Raw genomic sequence first — 18,952 nt, 5'->3', positions numbered from 1 at the left:
AATAATTTACAACAAAATATAGGAAAATATGGTTCTAAAATTGTGAAATGACTTCATCTATAAACATCTGACAAACAGTTCAGGACTTCTTACTAAATTTCCACTAAAATTTAAAGTTAGTAGAAATAATAATTCTAATGACTATATAATTCTATAAATTGTATCCTTTTTTAAAAATAATTTTATAGGCCATGCGTGGTGGCTCACGCCTGTAATCCCAGCACTTTGGGAGGCCGAGGTGGGCAGATCACGAGGTCAGGAGATCGAGACCATCCTGGCTAACACAGTGAAATGCCGTCTCTACTAAGAATATAAAAAAAAAAAATTAGCCGGGCGAGGTGGTGGGCGCCTGTAGTCCCAGCTACTCGGGAGGCTGAGGCAGGAGAATGGCATGAACAGGAGGCGGAGCTTGCAGTGAGCCGAGATCCGGCCACTGCACTCCAGCCTGGGAGACAGAGCGAGACTCTGTCTCCAAAAAAAAAAAAACTTCTCAGATTCATATCTCGGAAGTTTGGCTTTGCTGTGTCTTGCTGCTTTCAGCTTTTTCTCCCCTTGAGAAGGCCTGAGAGGATAACTCTGTCATTCAGCTTTTTCCTCAACTCTTGTGACCTTTTTCCTCCAATTTTATTATTATGGCCTGGCACTAAAATGTTTTATCTTAAAGATCTAGAAAAGCAATGTTTTCCTGCATTATTACCTGATTCTGTACTTTCCTTGATGTGTCTAAATCTGTCAACATAATTAGAAAGCTTCTCATGCGGTTGCTAAGAATTATGTATTTCCCTGATACACTCCAGGTTTCCCTGATACACTCCAGGTTTACACTCCAGGTTTCCCTGATGATACACTCCAGGTTTCCCTGATACACTCCAGGTTTGACTTCCAGGTTATCCAAATAGGTTTCCCCTAAGGAGAAGCAGCTACACTGCAGGTTTTTCTTTCCCTGTCTGGTAATTGGCTTAAGAAACAACATTTTGGCCGGGCACGGTGGCTCAAGCCTGTAATCCCAGCACTTTGGGAGGCCGAGACGGGTGGATCATGAGGTCAAGAGATCAAGACCATCCTGGCTAACACGGTGAAACCCCGTCTCTACTAAAAAAAAATACAAAAATCTAGCTGGGCGAGGTGGCGGGCGCCTGTAGTCCCAGCTACTCGGGAGGCTGAGGCGGGAGAATGGCGTAAACCCGGGAGGCAGAGCTTGCAGTGAGCCGAGATAGCGCCACTGCACTCCAGCCTGGGCGACAGAGCGAGACTCTGTCTCAAAAACAAAAAAAAAAAAAAAAAGAAACAACATTTTGCATTTTATCAAAATAATTCCTATGTTGTCTTTATTAGGTTTTAATTGCTTAGAAAAGCTGAGATCTGAAAGGATTAAGGTTTGTGCATCCATATAACCTTCTGTATTGCCTTTTATTTGTTTGTTTGTCTGAGACAGAGTCTTGCTCTGTTGCCCAGGCTGCAGTGCAGTGGTGCTATCTCAGCTCACTGCAACCTCTGCCTTCTAGGTTCAAGTGATTCTCATGCCTCAGCCTCCCAAGTAGCTGGTCCAACATGCCCAGCTAATTTTTGTATTTTTAGCAGAGACAGTGTTTAGCCATGTTGGCCAGGCTGGTCTTGAACTCCTGGCCTCAAATGATCCACCCGCCTCAGCCTCCCGAAGTGATGGGATTAGAGGTGAGAGCCACCACGCCTAGCCTGGATTGCCTTTTAAATCTTTTGATTATCACTCCGGTTAAATGAGCAACTATTGTTTAACAGCGACCTACAGTTCTGTTTTAATCAATTGTTTTGAGCCTTTTAACATCTTTGACGTTTTCAAAATTGAATCCTAAATTCAGTTTCTGACTTTCTGCTGGGGTTTACCAAACCTATAAAAATTAAGCACCACGAGGTTTTAAAATCATTTTACAGGTTCCAGTCAAGTCAAAGTCTCTAGTATCACGACCTCTAGTCCCTAAAAAAGGCCTTATTATTAACTAATCCTTGTGCAGTTAAGTTACAGGGCTTTGACTCCAGGTTGCACATACTCCGTCTAAAGAAGGCATCGGCCGGGCGCGGTGGCTCAAGCCTATAATCCCAGCACTTTGGGAGGCCGAGACGGGCGGATCACGAGGTCAGGAGATCGAGACCATCCTGGCTAACCCGGTGAAACCCCGTCTCTACTAAAAATACAAAAAAACTAGCCGGGCGAGGTGGCGGGCGCCTGTAGTCCCAGCTACTCCGGAGGCTGAGGCAGGAGAATGGCGTGAACCCGGGAGGCGGAGCTTGCAGTGAGCTGAGATCCGGCCACTGCACTCCAGCCTGGGCCACAGAGCGAGACTCCGTCTCAAAAAAAAAAAAAAAAAAAAAAAAAAAGAAGGCATCGACTCCTGCCAGTATCAATACCAAACTCAAGCCAACCAAAGCCTTGTCTCTGGATCTAGGCAAAGGTGACAATCAAAGTCACATTGCTTAAATGAGACACAAAGACAGCCTTGCAGTCAAAACCAGTAAGATTAATTTATTAATTTTGCCTCTGTCTAAAGTAATATGATTTATTTGGTGCCTTAATACCACATAATTAAAATGCTTAACTACGTATAACCTCCTTTCCTGTCATTCTCAGAACTAGGCTGGGCTTATGATGCTTTAAAACATTACTAATTCTTTATATTTTGTTTTACCTCCAGAACTGAAACTATTCAATCCTCCAGGACTAAGGACTATCATGGAAGAAGTGAGCATCTGAGATAGTAAGGGCCAGTCTCGTGGGATCAAATTAATTCAGAGCCTCCAAATCCAGGACGGACACAAAGAGGCTTCAACAGCTGAACAAAATGCTTGCATTTTGTGCAGGTAAGTGCTACTAGCCAAGCTCACAGTAGCTCAATGTATAGATTTGTAGATAAGTCAATTTTGGAACTTTGCCTTTTGGCTTTGGGTTTTTGGCTTTTACATTGCTTAAAAGGGGTTTTAAGGTTAATGAGTGCCTGCCCACCTCCACTCCCATCTGGCCTGGAACATTTAACTGGCTTTCACTGTCTTAACTCTAAGTCCCTGGGCCATCGAGGAACATGATGGACCCAGGGAAGGTAACCACACCACCCCAGCATCCATATGGGACAGAATAAAAGCTCGGCCATCAATACTGCCCCTGGAATACCTTGACAAAAAAGAGAATATCAACTAAAATAAAATCCTAAGCCTCTCAACAGACGGAATGGACCTGCCTCCTGGCTGAAGGAAATCCCCAGATAAACTGAAAAACTACTTCAGGCCGCGGCAGGAAGCAGGCTCAGACACGCCTCCCTGTACCTTCCCCCACTTTTTGGAATTAGGCACAACTGAAAACCCTAAGATGGACAAAATAGACTCCATGTCACAGTAAAATACCCAATTAGAAATGAGACCTAAGGCCAGGCCAGGCAAGGGTTAGTCACTCACTCCCGCACTTGAAGAGGAAGCCGTGTCTTAACTGCCATAGGTTTTTCTTTTTCTCCAGCAGCCAAACAAGCGCTGGCCTTCAGATCAGCTGACTAACTCGCCCCCAGCCTCTTGTTCCACCAGCCAAGACTACAGCTTTAATTAGACAAGAGACTAATTTCAGTAGCTCTCCTGATAAACGACCACCAACCATGGGCTAGGTCTGGCCAGTTTACAGAAAGCACACACCGTGTGCCTTTATGTCCTAGAAAGAACTTTGATATACAGGGCCTAAATGGAATACATTTGCATGTTAAGTCTCCACCCCAAAATAAACATGGGTCATACATGCGTATTTATTCAATACACATATGTCAGGACCATCTTCATAAATACTCATAGCTCCTCCTATAATCTGTTAAATGTGTGTGTGTGTGTGTGTGTGTGTGTGTGTGTGTGTGTGTGTGTATAGTTTGTTTTGAGAGGGAGTCTTGCTCTGTTGCCCAGGCTGGAGTGCAGTGGTGCAATCTCAGCTCACTATAACTTCCACCTCCAGGTTCAAGCAATTATCATGTCTCAGCCAAGTAGCTGGGACTATAGTCACATGCCGCTGCTCTGCTCCTGGCTAATTTTTTTTCTTCTTTTTTTTTTTTTTTTTGAGACACAGTTTCACCCTTGTTGCCCAGGCTGGAGTGCAATGGCGCGATCTCAGCTCACTGCAATCTCTGCCCCCCGGGTTCAAGCAATTCTCCTGTCTCAGCCTCCTGAGTAGCAGGGATTACAGGCGCCTGCCACTGTGCTCGGCTAATTTTAGGTATTTTTAGTAGAGATGGGGTTTCACCATTTTGGCTAGGCTGGTCTCAAACTCCTGACCTCAGGTGATCTGCCCACCTCGGCCTCCCAAAATGCTGGGATTACAGGCGTGAGCCACCATGCCCAGCCTGTTAAATATGTATATTTTGCCAACCTGTTGTCACGTCCCACAGGAACCCCAGATATAATTGACAGTGGGGACCATGATGTATAATTAAAACTAAATGCTGTACATTCTTCCTGAATAACTCCCAAACATATCCTCAGCTCCACAAGACACAGAAAAGCAAACTGGTATTTTGTCTTAATCCCACAATGTCTTTAAATCATGTGACTTTAGATATCCTAACTACAGCCCAAGGCAACACTTGTGCAGGAATTAAGGCTGAGAATGAGATATCTACCAGATTATTCTCACAATATAACCCAAACTATACAGGCCTTATATACTCATATTTCTGAGTACTCAGATTCCCCCCTCAAGACTCTGTAACAGCATGGGTTAGTCAACTTCCTAATACATAGAAGACTCTCGCACACCGTATCACTGGCACTCTGCTTACTGTTCTCTTCGGTTGCTATGGATTGTTTGCTTGTTTGTTTGTCTGAGAGAGAGTCTTGCTCTGTCACCCAGGCTGGAGTGCAGTGGTATGATCTCAGCTCACTGCAACCTGCACCTCCTGGGTTCAAGCAATTCTTGTGCCTCAGCCTCCTGAGTAGCTGGAATTACAGGTGTGCACCATCACCCGGCTAATTTTTGTATGTTTAGTAGAGACGGGGTTTCACCATGTTTCCCAGACTGGTCTCCACCTCCTGGCCTCAAGTGATCCACCTGCCTTGGCCTCCCAAAGTTCTGGGATTACAGGCGTGAGCCACAGCACCTGGCAAGGTTGCTGTGGATTTTATTGCTGTTGTACATTTTATATGGAATGAAGGACAAGTTTTCAGAATTGTGAAGTTTCTAGTCCTGCCGGATGTCACAAACCCACCCAGCTCTCTGTTCCTAGGGTTTTGGGGTAGGCAGAATGGCCCCGAAGATACCCCTGTCCCCGGGATCTGTGAACACCCAGCATCGCAGGTGTACTCAGGGTTCAGATTTCAAATAGGGAGATCACCGCGGACCATCCAGGTTAGATTAGTTCAATCTAATCCAATGAGTGTTAGCAGAAAACTCTGTGGCTGGGGACAGGTGAGATGAGGCAAGAGGGGGAGAGGATGTCAGAGATTCAGAATGCCACCTGGAACCTAATGCCACGTCTGACATTTGTGTTGCACCGACTTTCAAAACAAGATCCCAGCTGTCCTTCTGTGTTACCCTCCCAGGAATGCCAGAAAGTAGGCAGGGGGAGAACCGCCATTCCAGTTCTTCTAATGGGAGCCCCAGGCAGAGAGAAGCTGGTGGTTTGCTACAGTGGCTTTTCTCATTGGTGAGAAGACAGGGTAGGACTCCAAACACACAGCTCTCAGCCCAGGAATCTTCCAGAGACCACCACAGGAAGGAGGTGCGAAATGTCAGCCTCTCTACTCACCTTTCTGTAGATGGCAAAGATGGTTCCGATGGAGGCCAGGCAGTCAATATTGGAAGATCCATCCAGTGGGTCAAAGCAGACCACGTATTTCCCCTAAATCAGAGAGGGAAGCACCAACTGGTCAGCACATCTTCCCATTAGCACAATTGCTCTGTGTCAGGGCTGTGCGTGGCAGAGTACACCACATCGAAAAGAGATTGAGAACCATGGCATATCCTTATCAAAAAACACCATGACTTACGGTGCCAGCTTATACACAAATACTCCTCTGGGTTTTGTATCCATCTCTCCTGTCTGATTCAAAGACCAGAAGATAAAGTGGGTGCAGTCTTGAGAGACCCACGTCCCCCACAGCCACCCAACTCTGCTGTCACAGGCAGCTCCAGCCATTGAGAGAAATCCCCAGGTCCTTTTTATAGTCCCCTGTGTGCAAGGTCCTGAGAGACCCGTAGTGAAGGGGACCAGAGCCCCCAGGTCAATTAAACATGGGTAATGCGACTTCCAGTGAAATGAGGGTCATTTCTCCCTCCACTCAATTTAGTTCTCCCTGACTTTCCAGTGAGTATTGGCCTAGCTTCATTTGAGCTTTGTTTCTGTTTTTTTTTTTTTTTTTCTTGCTCAGCTAGAGGAGAAAACAAAAGTTGGATAATCTCTAAACTTGGAAATTCCCCAACATCTGTATAATAATCCAATTTTCAAAAAATAATCCAGTTTAGCCCATTCATTCATCATGTATGCGTTCAGCAGACACATGTTGAGCTTCCAGCACATGCTGGGAACTGTTCAAGGCCTGGGGTTTGTTTCCGGGGGGGGCGGTGATCCCAGCAGCAGGGCTGGATTTCCTGGCACTGACATTCCAGTAGGAGAACAGACAGAAAACGCACAGGTCAGCACACACACAAGCAGACTGTGGCACGTGCCCTAAGGAAAACCCACGCAGGCTGGGGGCTGCTGGAGAGCCGTGAGGGGGTCACATTGGATGACAGGCCTGACTAGAATTAAGAGATGAAGAAACACACAGAGACCTAGAGAGCAAAATTGTTTTTTGTTTTTTTGTCTTTGTTTTGTCTTGTTTTTTTGACAGAGTCTCACTCTGTTGCCCAGGATGGAGTGCAGTGGTGTGGTCACAGCTCGCTGCAGCCTAGAGAACCTAGGCTCAAGCAATCCTACCACTTCAGCCTCCCGAATGGCTGGGACTACAGGTGCACACCACCATGCTGAGTTAAATTTTTGTCTTTTGTATCTTTATTTATGTTGCCTAGGTTGGTCTCAAACTCCTCAGCTCAAGCAATCCTCCCCCCTCAGCCTCCCAAAGCCCTGGGATTGCAGGTGTGAGCCACTGCACCCATCCTAGAGATGAGAATTTTTGGCAGAGAGATCAGCAGGTTTGGAGTATTCAAGAGCTGGCATGGGCCCGGCGTGGCGGCTCACGCCTGTAATCCCAACAGCTTGGGAGCCTGAGGCGGGTGGATCACCTGAGGTCAGGGGTTCGAGACCAGCCTGGCCAACATGGCAAAACCCTGTCTCTACTAAAAATACAAAAATTAGCTGGGCATGGTGGCACATGCCTGTAATCCCAGCTACTCAGGAGGCTGAGGCAGGAGAACTGCTTGAACCTGGGAGGCAGAGGTTACAGTGAGCTGAGAGCACATCATTGAACTCCAGCCTGTCCAGCCGGGCAATAGAGCAAGACTCCGTCTCAAATAAATAAATAAATAAATAAATAAATAAAGGAACTGGCCTGAAGACCTATGTGGCTCAGGCCAGTCAGAGAAGACAATGGTAGATCAGACTGGAGAGAGAAACAAGGGTCGTATCAACTGAAACTGAAAGTTGGAAGTAATAGGTGTGATGTAGCTTAAATTACGTGAGATGAGGGTGAAAGTGCCTTGTGCAGTACCTGGCATAGAGCAGAGGTTAAATAAATTTGGCTTTACTTCATCTTCTTTTCCATTCCTCCAGCTGATCACAAAGAAATGGCCTCTTGTCTATTGACTATATTGCAGCTGAACATTGATTGAACCTTTTAGCCATCAGCAAACCTCTCTGAATAACCAGCTGTGTGTGAACCCACAGTGAATGCAGACCCTGCCCAGCCGTGCCTGCATTCACCGGCTTCACATCCTACGAGGCAGGAGCACAGGAGGCTGGTGGTTTTTTTTCCGGACCAGTCTAACAGTTTGTCAGGTACGAAGAAATCTGCTGAAACCAACCCCTCACAAAGTGCGGGCTGGGGGTGGGGTGCAGATGAGAAGGCCGGGGGAGTGAGAGGCTGGATAGCACAGCTCTTCCCTGGACTCCACAAGGTTAAGCCCCCAAAAATGTGGCACTTGTCACTGATTAAGTGAACAGCCACGAACGAGCGTCCACTGAGGCGGTTCCTACATCACTCATAACTATTTCCTGAACGAATCACTGTCCTACTGTGGAGTCTTCTTTCACTAGACGGCACAAGACTTCCAACTAGAGAAGTATGCAATCTTTTGTTTCCAGAAAACAAATGTTAAGAAATAGAGGAAAATCCTGGGAATTAAAGAAAAGCAAAGCAGCTTATTTCTGGCTCAGTATCATCATCTACTGGCCAGTGGGGACACCGCAGCCCCAGGACGCACCCTCTTCTCCTTGGCGGTGATGATAGCGTCCTTATTCTCTTCTGAGACCAGGACACAGGTGCTGTAGGAGGATTGGAGCATGTTGATCACCAGGGAATTGGATAGCACGTCCAGTTTCTTCACCTCATCTCCCGTCACGTTCACGCTTCCTGCAATTCCATACCTGAGGAGACAAAAGGCTAAATGAAGTCACTAGGGGGTCTTAACTCCAGCAAAGAGCCGGGGACACTAAAACGCCAGCAGTGCACTCCCCTCTCGTTCTGTGTCTCTGGAGTCTCCAAGTCACACGTGCAGAAGAAGGCGATGATGCCTCTCAGCCTTGCTTCCCTTACACCTTGGAGTCGTCGTCATATTTTCTTAGCCTCCCAGTGAGATGACCCAGGATTCAGTCTCACTAAAACACAAATCCACGCTCAGCACAGGGAGACGGAGCAGACGAGGGGTTCATCAAATCAGTCCCATCGCCATAACTGAGGGCTCCAAAAGTAAAGGGCCGTGGCCTCCAGCCCTGGAATTTCTATTTTATTTTATTTTATTTTATTTTATTTTATTTTATTTTATTTTATTTTATTTTATTTTATTTTATTTATTTTTTGAGAAGGAGTCTTGCTCTGTCGCCCAAGCTGGAGTGGAATGGCGTGAACTCTGCTCACCGCAAGCTCCGCCTCCCGGGTTCACACCATTCTCTTGCCTCAGCCTCCCAAGTAGCTGGGACTACAGACGCCCACCACCACGCCCGGCTAATTTTTGTCTGTATTTTTAGTAGAGACGGGGTTTCACTGTGTTAGCCAGGTTGGTCTTGATCTCCTGACCCCGTAATCTGCCCGCCTCAGCCTCCCAAAGTGCTGGGATTACAGGCGTGAGCCACCACGCCCGGCCAACCCCTGGAATTTCAAGCCTTTGTGGATTATCCTCACACAGCGCCCTGCTGGACGAATTAAAATTGCCCTGTGGTAGCCTGGTGTTACTTGAACTGAGAAGGAAATTTGGGGGCAGACTTATTTTATTTTTTTCTTCACTGCCATCCCAAGCAATATAAGAATGCTATTATGAGAATTCTATGCTGGTCAGGGACGGGGGCTCACGCCTGTAATCCCAGCGCTGTGGGAGGCCGAGGCATGTAGGTCACTTGAGCCCAGGATTTCAAGACCAGTTTGGGAAACACAGTGGGACCCTGTCTTTACAAAAAAATACAAAATGTAGCTGGACGTGGTGGCACACACCTGTAGTCCCCGCTACTTGGGAGGCTGAGATGAAAGGATCACCTAAGCCGGGGGAGGTGGAGGTTGCAGTGAGCTGTGATCATGCCACTGCACTCCAGCCTGGGCGATGGAGTGAGAACCTCAAAAAAACAATCTATCTAGAGGCTTTGGGTTTTAGAGTATTCATATGCAAAGTTCTCCCCACTTCCATCCTTGCCCCTTCAGAGGATTCTCAACACAGCAGCAGGAGGGGTCCTCCTAAAGTGCCCTCCAGTCTCACCCAGAGGCAAAATCCAAGTCCCCAAGCGGCTGTCAGGCACCACCATGGAATCTCTGTGCCCAGGTTGGCATGGCTGCCCATCTCGCTCGTCCTCACAGGGCCTGCCCCAGCCTCTGAAACCTCCAAGGCATACACCTGCCTTGTGACTGCCCACTGGCCTTGCTGCCCCACCTGGGACAGTCCTCCTCGAGAGCCCTGCGGCAGCCACCCCAGCTAAGCCTTGGCTCCAGGATCATGTCTCAGTGGTGCCTTCTCTGCCCGTCTATCTAGAGCAGCATCCCCGGTCCCCATCGTCCTACTCGATGCATTTTCTCCTCTGCCCTGACCACCATCTAGCTCCTGTTTATCATCTGTGAGCTCCACAGTGGCAGGATTTTTTCTTCCACTTTGAGGGAAGCCGTATCCTTCATGTGTCCACCCTGCACCACTGCAGCGAGGCTCAGCCACCCTGCCACCCTCTCACGTTCCAGCAGCCACAGATGTCCCTGGGCCAGCACCCAGCAAGGGGCTCTGGTCCTTCTCACCTAATGGTGTTCCCACCACAGCAGTGCTCTCTGCCCAGCTTTCTTCCTGCTCTTCCTCCTTTTCCTCTCTGGGACACCTCCCTGGTCCTCTCAGGTGTGCCCCACACACCAGACACACCTCATCATCCCTCCTCAGTGCTCACCACACTCACGGACCAGCTTCCTGCTGCATGACCTGCTTGCAGAGGGCAGGATCCGTCCTTCTGTCTGTTTCTGCAGTGCCCGGACACACAGCACATGCTCCACGTCTGTTCACTGAGTTACGAGGAAAGGATAGCAAGAAAGGGATTTCCCTTCCCTCCTGTTGTGAATGTCATTTATTTGTGGAAGGAAATCTCAGGTGGTTCTAACAAGCAGCCAGGGTTGAGAACCACTGATCTACCCTAAGCCGGGAACAAACTCATTTCCCACCCTCTCCCCTGAACGGCACCCGCACTTCACCCCGCAACACCAGCCCCCACCCACGGCACATCATTTGGTGTCTGAGGAACCACAATGTGAGCAGTCAGCTGCCTTGGAAAACACTCCTAGCAGCCTCACCCCAAAGACTGTGCCTCCTGGTCAGGACAGAAGCAAGCAAACATAGCAGCAACAAAACTAGGTTGAATCTGTGTTTCAGGGGACCACAAACGCAGGCCCTTGTTCGACACAGAATCTGGATGCACCTGCCGCTGCAGAATGAACAGCCGGCCCAGGCCTGCGGTGGGCACAGCTGAGAAACAGGCTCCATCCTGTGCTTTGCAAATCCTCCCTCATCCGTCTAACCCCACCCCTCAGCCGACCCCTGGCACCCTCCCTCCAGGTGCTGGGCAGCACCCCTCCTCCTGGAAAGAATGGAAACTCACCAGGAGATGTGAGTTCCTGGCAATAGCTTCACCTGAGATGATGGGTGAAAGGGGCTCTCGAGCTTGTAGGACAGTATCTTGCAGAGTTCTGACGGGCACTAAAGCTCACTGACAGTCTCTAAAGAAATGCTCCCCCATAGCCATGAGAGAGTCAAGGAGAGGCTCTGGACGGGTATTCCAGCCTCTCTTGTTCCCACCATGAGGAGAAGAGGAAAGAGAAGGGGAAAAGGAGACGCTCATAACTTTTAAATTGCATTCACGGAGCCTGTGCTAGAAATGTCTCCCCAGAACGAGCCAGGGGCTTGCAGTCCCCTGCCTGGGTGGTGGTGGGGGTGTGAGACAGGCCACATACAGCCTGGCTGCTGCAGGGTGGAAGACCACCCTTTCCCTCCCTGAGAAGCAATGCCAGGGTCTTTTTAAAAAATAACCCAAGTATCTTCTTAGAACGAAATAATTTCTAGTCACTGGGCTTCCCCTGCTGCCTCCCTGGGTGTCTGCTACACAGGGGCCAGGGAAGGATGCTGTCTGAGTTGGCAGAATATGGGGTCCCGGCTGGGATATGGGGCCCCTGCTGGCCCCAGGACCCTGCCTCAGCCGCCCAGAGGCTTCCATTGGCTGCGCCTGCCACCCAGTGGTCACTGACGGCTCAGGCACAGGCAAATCTAGTGTGAGCTTGGAACGGCGGTAGTGGCAGGCACGGTGCATGTATTACGGGGCTGGCACAGTTGAAGTCGTCATCACAGGCACTTGCTACAACCCTCAGAGTTAGGGGTGCTAGTATCCTCTGCATTTCACAAAGGGAGTCTGAGGCCCTAGGGAGAGTGAATCACTGCCCATTATCACACGGTGGGAAACGCCAAGTTAATAAGCACCTCGATTATCCAGTTCCTAGGACCACTTTGTCTCCTTGCTCAGCTGCCATAAAGTCAGTTTTGCAGCAGATAAGCAAGACCCCTACCACGGCAGCCACTGCGTAGCCAGGAGCCCTGCACAGAGGAGGAGCCCGATTCGTGTGGGTGAATCGCCCTGAGATGGGCTCAGGCAGCTGGGCTGAGGACAGCAGGCTCCACACAGGGAGAGGCCAAGTCCCTGTCTACCACCAATCAGCAGGGCTCTCACCCACAGGAGCAGGACAGGGTGCCGCTGCCCTCACATTCTGGAAGGCGCTTCAATGCAGAGCGTGGCTGTCACTGCCACATGAGGTAAAAACAGAGCTGAAGCATCACACACAGGAAAAACATGAGGATAAGGCGTCATTAACCTGGGTCCTGCTACTGGGTCCCCACCCCTAAATAAACACAGTCTGTGGTGATCAAATGATAATTACATCTTGTCATGTAATGCTATCGCTTTTTGTGTTAAAAGCACTTAATTGTTCAGAATAAATATTTTAAACGATTGGACTTTGTTAGCTCTTCATTTTTAGTCTCTTTTGTCCCCAAAATATGTGTTCCTTCAGCTCCTGAGAGGACCTCCCCTGGAATTAGTACAAGGGAAGCCCAAAGAAAGCTGGGTTTTTTGTTTGTTTGTACGTTTTGAGACAGAGTCTCGTCCTGTCACCCAGGCTGGAGGGCAGTGGTGCAATCTCGGCTCACTGCAACCTCCATCTCCCAGGTTCAAGCGATTCTCCTGCCTCAGCCTCCCGAGTTGCTGGGATTATAGGCACTGCCACCACACCCAGCTAACCTTTGTATTTTTAGTAGAGACAGGGTTTCACCATGTTGGCCAGGATGGTCTCGATCTCTTGACCTCATTATCCACCCGCTTCGGCCTCCCAAAGTGCCAGGATTACAGTCATGAGCCACCGCGCCCAGCCGCCGGGTTCTTTTTATCAGACTTAAACTGGACACTGGGCTGTGACCATCAGCAGTGTAATGTGAGCTTGGCCTCATCCGTGCTTGGATAAAGCATCAAAGCGAACCCTGTGGAAGAAGCCTCTGCACTACCCCCCCAGGACCAGCGCCTCCCAGCTTCCTGCACACCAAGTGGAGGTGAAGATAAAGAGTCACAGAGAAGAAACAAAACACTCCTTTAGGTGATGAGAGAGCAGATGCAGGAAGGGGCTCTACCAAGCTTCCGGTGTCGCGAATAATTTCCAGCTCCTAACGTTAAGCAAAGCTTATCACAAGAAAACGCTCATGTCTGCGAAAGACGTAAAGAGATGTTTCAGGTCATCCCTCTACTTCTTTGTGCCGGTGAGGCTCTCTCTGTGCAAATACAAGTCATGATAACACGATACATACTTTAATGCAACAAGCCACTGCACTTGGTATCATTATGATAACTGGAAAAATTATATGTATATTTCTTCATAGCATGTTTTCGTTCCCTTCTCAAAACAAGTCAAAGGCCCGTTATCAAAGCACTCATGCTAGGAACTGGAAATGCAGCTCCCGTCTAGGGCACACAGGCCAATAAGCTTCGGACCCAGTTTCCTGCCTCCCACACCCCTGCCTGGGCCCCGTGCCTGCTCCCCCGGACTCACAGGTGGGCCAGGCCGGCCTTGCGCACGGCCGAGGAGATGGCTTTGATGGCTGTCAGCATGGAGTTCAGCAGCTGGGTGAGCTCCCCGGTCCCTTTGGCCTGACGCCCCTTTTCCATAACGTAGCGGGTCAGGGTGAGCATGTCGGTTTCGAAGGGGCTTCTGTCCGTCATTGTGGCTGGAAGGCTACAAATCCTTTTCTGCCGGCAGGAAACCTTGCTTACCTCTGAGGGCTGCGGCTCCGCAGTGTGGAAGCTGGTAAGAAATCTGTGCTGGTCCTGCCAGGACCTCTAAGGAACAGGGCCCAAAACACATGACTCAGACAACTGCTGGGGCCCTCAAGGAACTCCCTCTGGCCTCGGGGACTGTGGCAGCTGCCAGGGAGCCGCAGCAGTCTGTAAATAGCGTAGAGACAAGGAGCTGCTTCTCCTGCTGAACACCCCCTTTCAGGACACCAAGAAGCCGCCATTCAGGCACAGGTGGGAGGTGAGAAACCCCGTTGATAAGAAAATGACGCATAAAACCCTCTTATTCCAGGCTCCAAAGGATTATTCACATATGGTGACTGCAGAGCCTGGCTCTCCCGAGGGCAGAGGTGGCAGATTGGCAGGTTCCTTATCTGGGACATAGGTCACATAGTAACGTAATGGCAACCCCAGAATCCCTTTAGCCAGGGTTTGGAATAAGTTTGGAAAGGATGCTTTTTATTTCCAATAAGCATGTATGACCGGTGGATATCCACAGCAGAGATCCAGATCTGGAAGAAAACTATTCTATTCCTAGCACAGTTCCTGGCACCAGTGTTATTTTGTCAGTATCTCTGGATGTCCACTTTTGTAACAAAAATTGCTTATTATAAAGAAAACACTAAAGAAGTGGATAAAGAAAAACCTCCTCACCACCAGCCCATCCTCCCACGCCACTCTCCAGAAATCACTGCTCCTAGGGCTGGTGGGTCTGAGCAGCCAGTGGGCCCTGGCCGGGTGCATATGGCGGTGGAAGCACTTTCTCCAGGGCCGGCCAGGCCTGGCTCTGAGTCCCAAGCTAGCTGTCTGTTGGTTGCACGATTTGGGAAAGTTATGAAACCCCTTGGAACCTCAGTGGTCTCACTCTTAAATGAGTTGAGACATGAAGCATCCACCTTACAGAGTGGCTGCAATGAGATGTGCCTGGTATAGTAGGTGCTCAGTACTTTGTTACCTGTTATCGCCCTTCCAGCCTTTCAACGTGCACACAACTATTGTGCAATCGTACATAATCTCATTTGACGAAACAGTAGAACATGCACATTTCTCTGAAGGTTTCTCCCCCTGACAGTTATGTCAGTTAGAATGTGTTCAGCTGCAGGTAATAGAGCACCTGGAGCAATTTACACGTGGGGGTTTATTTCCTCACAGGCCACGAGTGCACTAGGAGGTGGCGGCTGCCATTCGTTCATTCGGCTGTTCGTGGTTCTGCTGGGGCCCCTCTCTGTCTCGTCTCTGTCATCCTTGGTCTGCTGGATTGTGCCCCTTGCTTGGCATCCTGTGGGCACAAAATGTCACTGCCGTTCTGAACACCTGGCCCCCGTTGAAGATGGGGAGCAAGGGCCGCTCCAACCGCATCAGTTCCCTTTCATTAGGAAAGAACAATTTTCCCGGAAGCCGTCCTCCCACCCCGGTAGACTTCCCTGCGCACAGGGTCGGCCAGATCAGGGTCGCGTGGTGATGCCTGCAGCAGGAGCTGGGCACTGGCATTGGATCAGCCAAACTGGTTGAGGAGGGCAACCAAGTGGTTGAGATGGGCATTGGTGCTCACAACTTATGTGGAAACTTTCAGATAAAACTAAGATCCACCAGCAGTTCTTACTATGCAGGTTTAAGATCCCAAATATAGATATGTTATTTATATATTTTTTTAGTTCCAGAAAGCAAATATTATGGGAAGATGTCCAAGTCAGCACACAGAGGCTTGCTTCATTCCAGCGTGTGGACATTCAGATAATTTAGATAAGTTTGCTCTTCAAATAGTAATGCAACAAACATCCTTATATTTGGGCAGGTGCTTCAGTCAGACACAACCCCAGAAGAAGAACTGCTATGTGACCGTGTTCTAATTCTTTTCGGGGGACAGGGGGCGGGGTCCATCTTTATTTGCCAAGGATTATGCCACCTCTTAATAGAACAAATACAGGATCCCATACCCTTTTTGTGATTTTCATTCAATCTATTTCAACTTTCAACACTGAGGTGAATGGACAGATGGAGAGAGATGACACCTCTATCTCAGTGTGTGGCACACATTAATCCACCCAATTATTTGATCCAGTAGTGCTATTTCTACAGATGAGGAAACTAGGCCTTCCTAAGGATAACACAGCTACTAGCTAGAATCTCAGCCCAGAGCTACCTCAGGCCAGCGTTCTTTCTTTTATGTGATACTTTCTCTTTTTTGGGGACGGAGTCTTGCTCTGTCTCCCAGGCTGGAGTGCAGTGGCGTGATCTCGGCTCACTGCAAGCTCCGCCTCCCGGGTTCACACCATTCTCCTGCCTCAGCCTCCGGAGAAGCTGGGACTACAGGCACCCGCCACCACGCCCCGCTAATTTTTTTTTTTTTTTTTTTTTTTTTTTTTTGTATTTTTAGTAGAAATGGGGTTTCACCGTGTTAGCCAGGATGGTCTCGATCTCCTGACCTCGTGATCCGCCCGTCTCGGCCTCCCAAAGTGCTGGGATGACAGGTGTGAGCCCCCGCGCCCGGCCTCTCTTAGGTGGTACTTTCTCCCATTCTAGGACGCTCCTCCCCCAGATGACTGAGCACCACCCATGGCGATGCACGTGTGCCCATTAACACAATTAGAATGTAGAATAAGACAGGAGCTTAGAATGGAGTTCTGACAAGAGAGGTCGCTATGTATAATAAAAAAGAAAGTCTTGGCCGGGCGCGGTGGCTCAAGCCTGTAATCCCAGCACTTTGGGAGGCCGAGACGGGCGGATCACGAGGTCAGGAGATCGAGACCATCCTGGCTAACACGGTGAAACCCCGTCTCTACTAAAAATACAAAAGAATTAGCCAGGCGAGGTGGCGGCGCCTTGGTCCCAGCTACTCTGGAGGCTGAGGCAGGAGAATGGCGGGAACCCGGGAGGCGGAGCTTGCAGTGAGCTGAGATCCGGCCACCGCACTCCAGCCTGGGCGGCAGAGCGAGACTCCGTCTCAAAAAAAAAAAAAAAAAAAAAAAGTCTGCCTGAGTCAGACCAGAGTGTTGCTCAATCTGTACCCGAAGGAAAGAAGGCTGGGCCGGGAATCACAGTCCCTGGGACTCAGATGCCTCAGTTTAAAAATGAGATCCGGCCGGGCGCGGTGGCTCAAGCCTGTAACCCCAGCACTTTGGGAGGCCAAGGCCGGGGATCGCTTGAGCCCAAGACTTCAAGACCAGCCTGGCCAACATGGCGAAACCCCATCTCTATAAAAAATAGAAAAATTAGCCGGTGCGGTGGCGTGCAACTGTGGTCCCAGCTACTCAGGAGGCTGAGGTGGGAGGATCACTTGAACCTGGGAGGCGGAGGTTGGGGTGAGCCGAGATGGCGCCAGTGCACTGCAGCCTGGGTGACACTGAGAGTCTGTCTCAAAAAAAAAAAAAAAAAAAAAAAAATGGGATTAGAATTCATGATCCCTAACTGTATTATTTTCACTTAGTTTTAAAAACACACATTATTGGCCGGGCATGGTGGCTCACGCCAGTAATCCCAGCACTTTGGGAGGCTGAGGTGGGCAGATCACGAGGTCAGGCGATCGAGACCATCCTGGCTAACATGGTGAAACCCCGTCTCTACTAAAAATACAAAAGCCTAGCTGGGCGAGGTGGCGGCGCCTGTAGTCCCAGCTGCTTGGGAGGCTGAGGCAGGAGATTCACGTGAACCCGGGAGGCGGAGCTTGCAGTGAGCCGAGATCAGGCCCCTGTACTCCAGCCTGGGTGACAGAGTGAGACTCCGTCTCAAAAAAAAGAAAGAAGAAGAAGAAAAGAAAACACACGTTATCACTGCTTCCAAGTGTTTCTGAATCCAAATGAAAAGTGGTTGCCTTAATCATTTCGAACAATACCATCACGTTGAGAAATACGCTAGAAAAAAAAAGTTATTAGCAAGACAGCTTTCTGCAGTGGCTTCTTCTGTCAGTTGCTAAGGGGAAGGTAAAGACATGGGTGTCGTTTCTAGATCGTTTCTTCTGGCAGATGCTACACTGCTGACATGATAATCAATCCAACTTCCCTAATGGAAGCTGGAGAAAGGGCCATTCCAGCATGTTTTACTCTGTTTGTTCCTGTTTAATGAAAGACTCATCTAAATAGAGATGCCACTTTGTATTAATCTGTTCACCCCGACACTCAGTATCAGTTTAATAATAATAATAATAAGCTAATAACGGGAGCTATCATCTTTTGGGTAAGAACATTTTAATTTTGATATCATGAGGATCAAACTTGGAAAACTCCTCCTTTCCCAAGAGCTCTGGGAATTGGGAAAACTGCAGAATGAACCTTTCCTTGATCCTAACACGTCATGTTGCCATTAACAAACAAGCTTTGCCTTTCACATGGGGAGACCAATGATGATTCCTCTGACATCGTTACAGAAACAGAGTGGCTGGAGCTCCCAAGTTCTGGTCATTCCTGGAAATGACGGCAGGGTGAAGACGGAGGCCTGGTTGGTTGGTTTTCAGGTTTCCTTTGGAGCTAACATTGTTGTCTGATTAAGGAGGTTTCCCCTCTGATGGTGCAGAACAATGCTGAAAATGTATATTCACACAAAACCCACACACAGGTATTTATAGCAGCTCCAGTTAAACTAGAAACTGCAAACACCCAAAAGCTCCTCAACAGTGAATGGGTCCACACACTGGGAGAGCCACGCCATGGAATACTACCTTTTTTTTTTTTTTTTTTTGAGACAGAGTCTGGCTCAGTCGCCCAGGCTGGAGTGCAGTGGCACGATCTCGGCTCACTGCAAGCTCCACCTCCCGGGTTCATGCCATTCTCCTGCCTCAGCCTCCCGAGTAGCTGGGACTTGGTTTGGTTTTTTGAGACAGAGTCTCACTGTGTTGCCCAGACTAGAGTGCCGTGGCGCGAACTCGCCTCATGGCAAGCTCCATCCTCCAGGTTCAAGTAATTCTCCCGCCTCAGCCTCCCGAGTAGCTGGGACTACAGGTGCGCACCACCACACCCAGCTACCCTTTGTATTTTCAGTAGAGACGGGATTTCACCATATTGGCCAGGCTGGTCTCGAACTCC

General features: G+C 49.1%; 1 protein-coding gene across 1 annotated transcript in view; it reads right to left on the bottom strand.

Annotated features, from left to right (window-relative positions):
• Positions 1-16,141, bottom strand: part of FBP2 (fructose-bisphosphatase 2) — a 46,700-nt gene extending 30,559 nt beyond the window's left edge. Inside the window, exons 1-3 of the mRNA XM_031934135.1 lie at positions 13,693-16,141; positions 8,357-8,519; positions 5,745-5,837 (exon numbers count right to left, since the gene is read on the bottom strand). Coding sequence (XP_031789995.1) covers positions 5,745-5,837; positions 8,357-8,519; positions 13,693-13,862 — 426 coding nt within the window. The 5' untranslated portion in view covers positions 13,863-16,141. The remainder of the gene's footprint in view (positions 1-5,744; positions 5,838-8,356; positions 8,520-13,692) is intronic.
• Between the last annotated feature and the right edge of the window lie 2,811 nt (positions 16,142-18,952).

This window comes from Piliocolobus tephrosceles, chromosome 14 (genome assembly GCF_002776525.5).
Source record: "Piliocolobus tephrosceles isolate RC106 chromosome 14, ASM277652v3, whole genome shotgun sequence".
Taxonomy (NCBI): domain Eukaryota; kingdom Metazoa; phylum Chordata; class Mammalia; order Primates; family Cercopithecidae; genus Piliocolobus; species Piliocolobus tephrosceles.
This window is presented reverse-complemented; position numbering and strand designations above follow the sequence as displayed.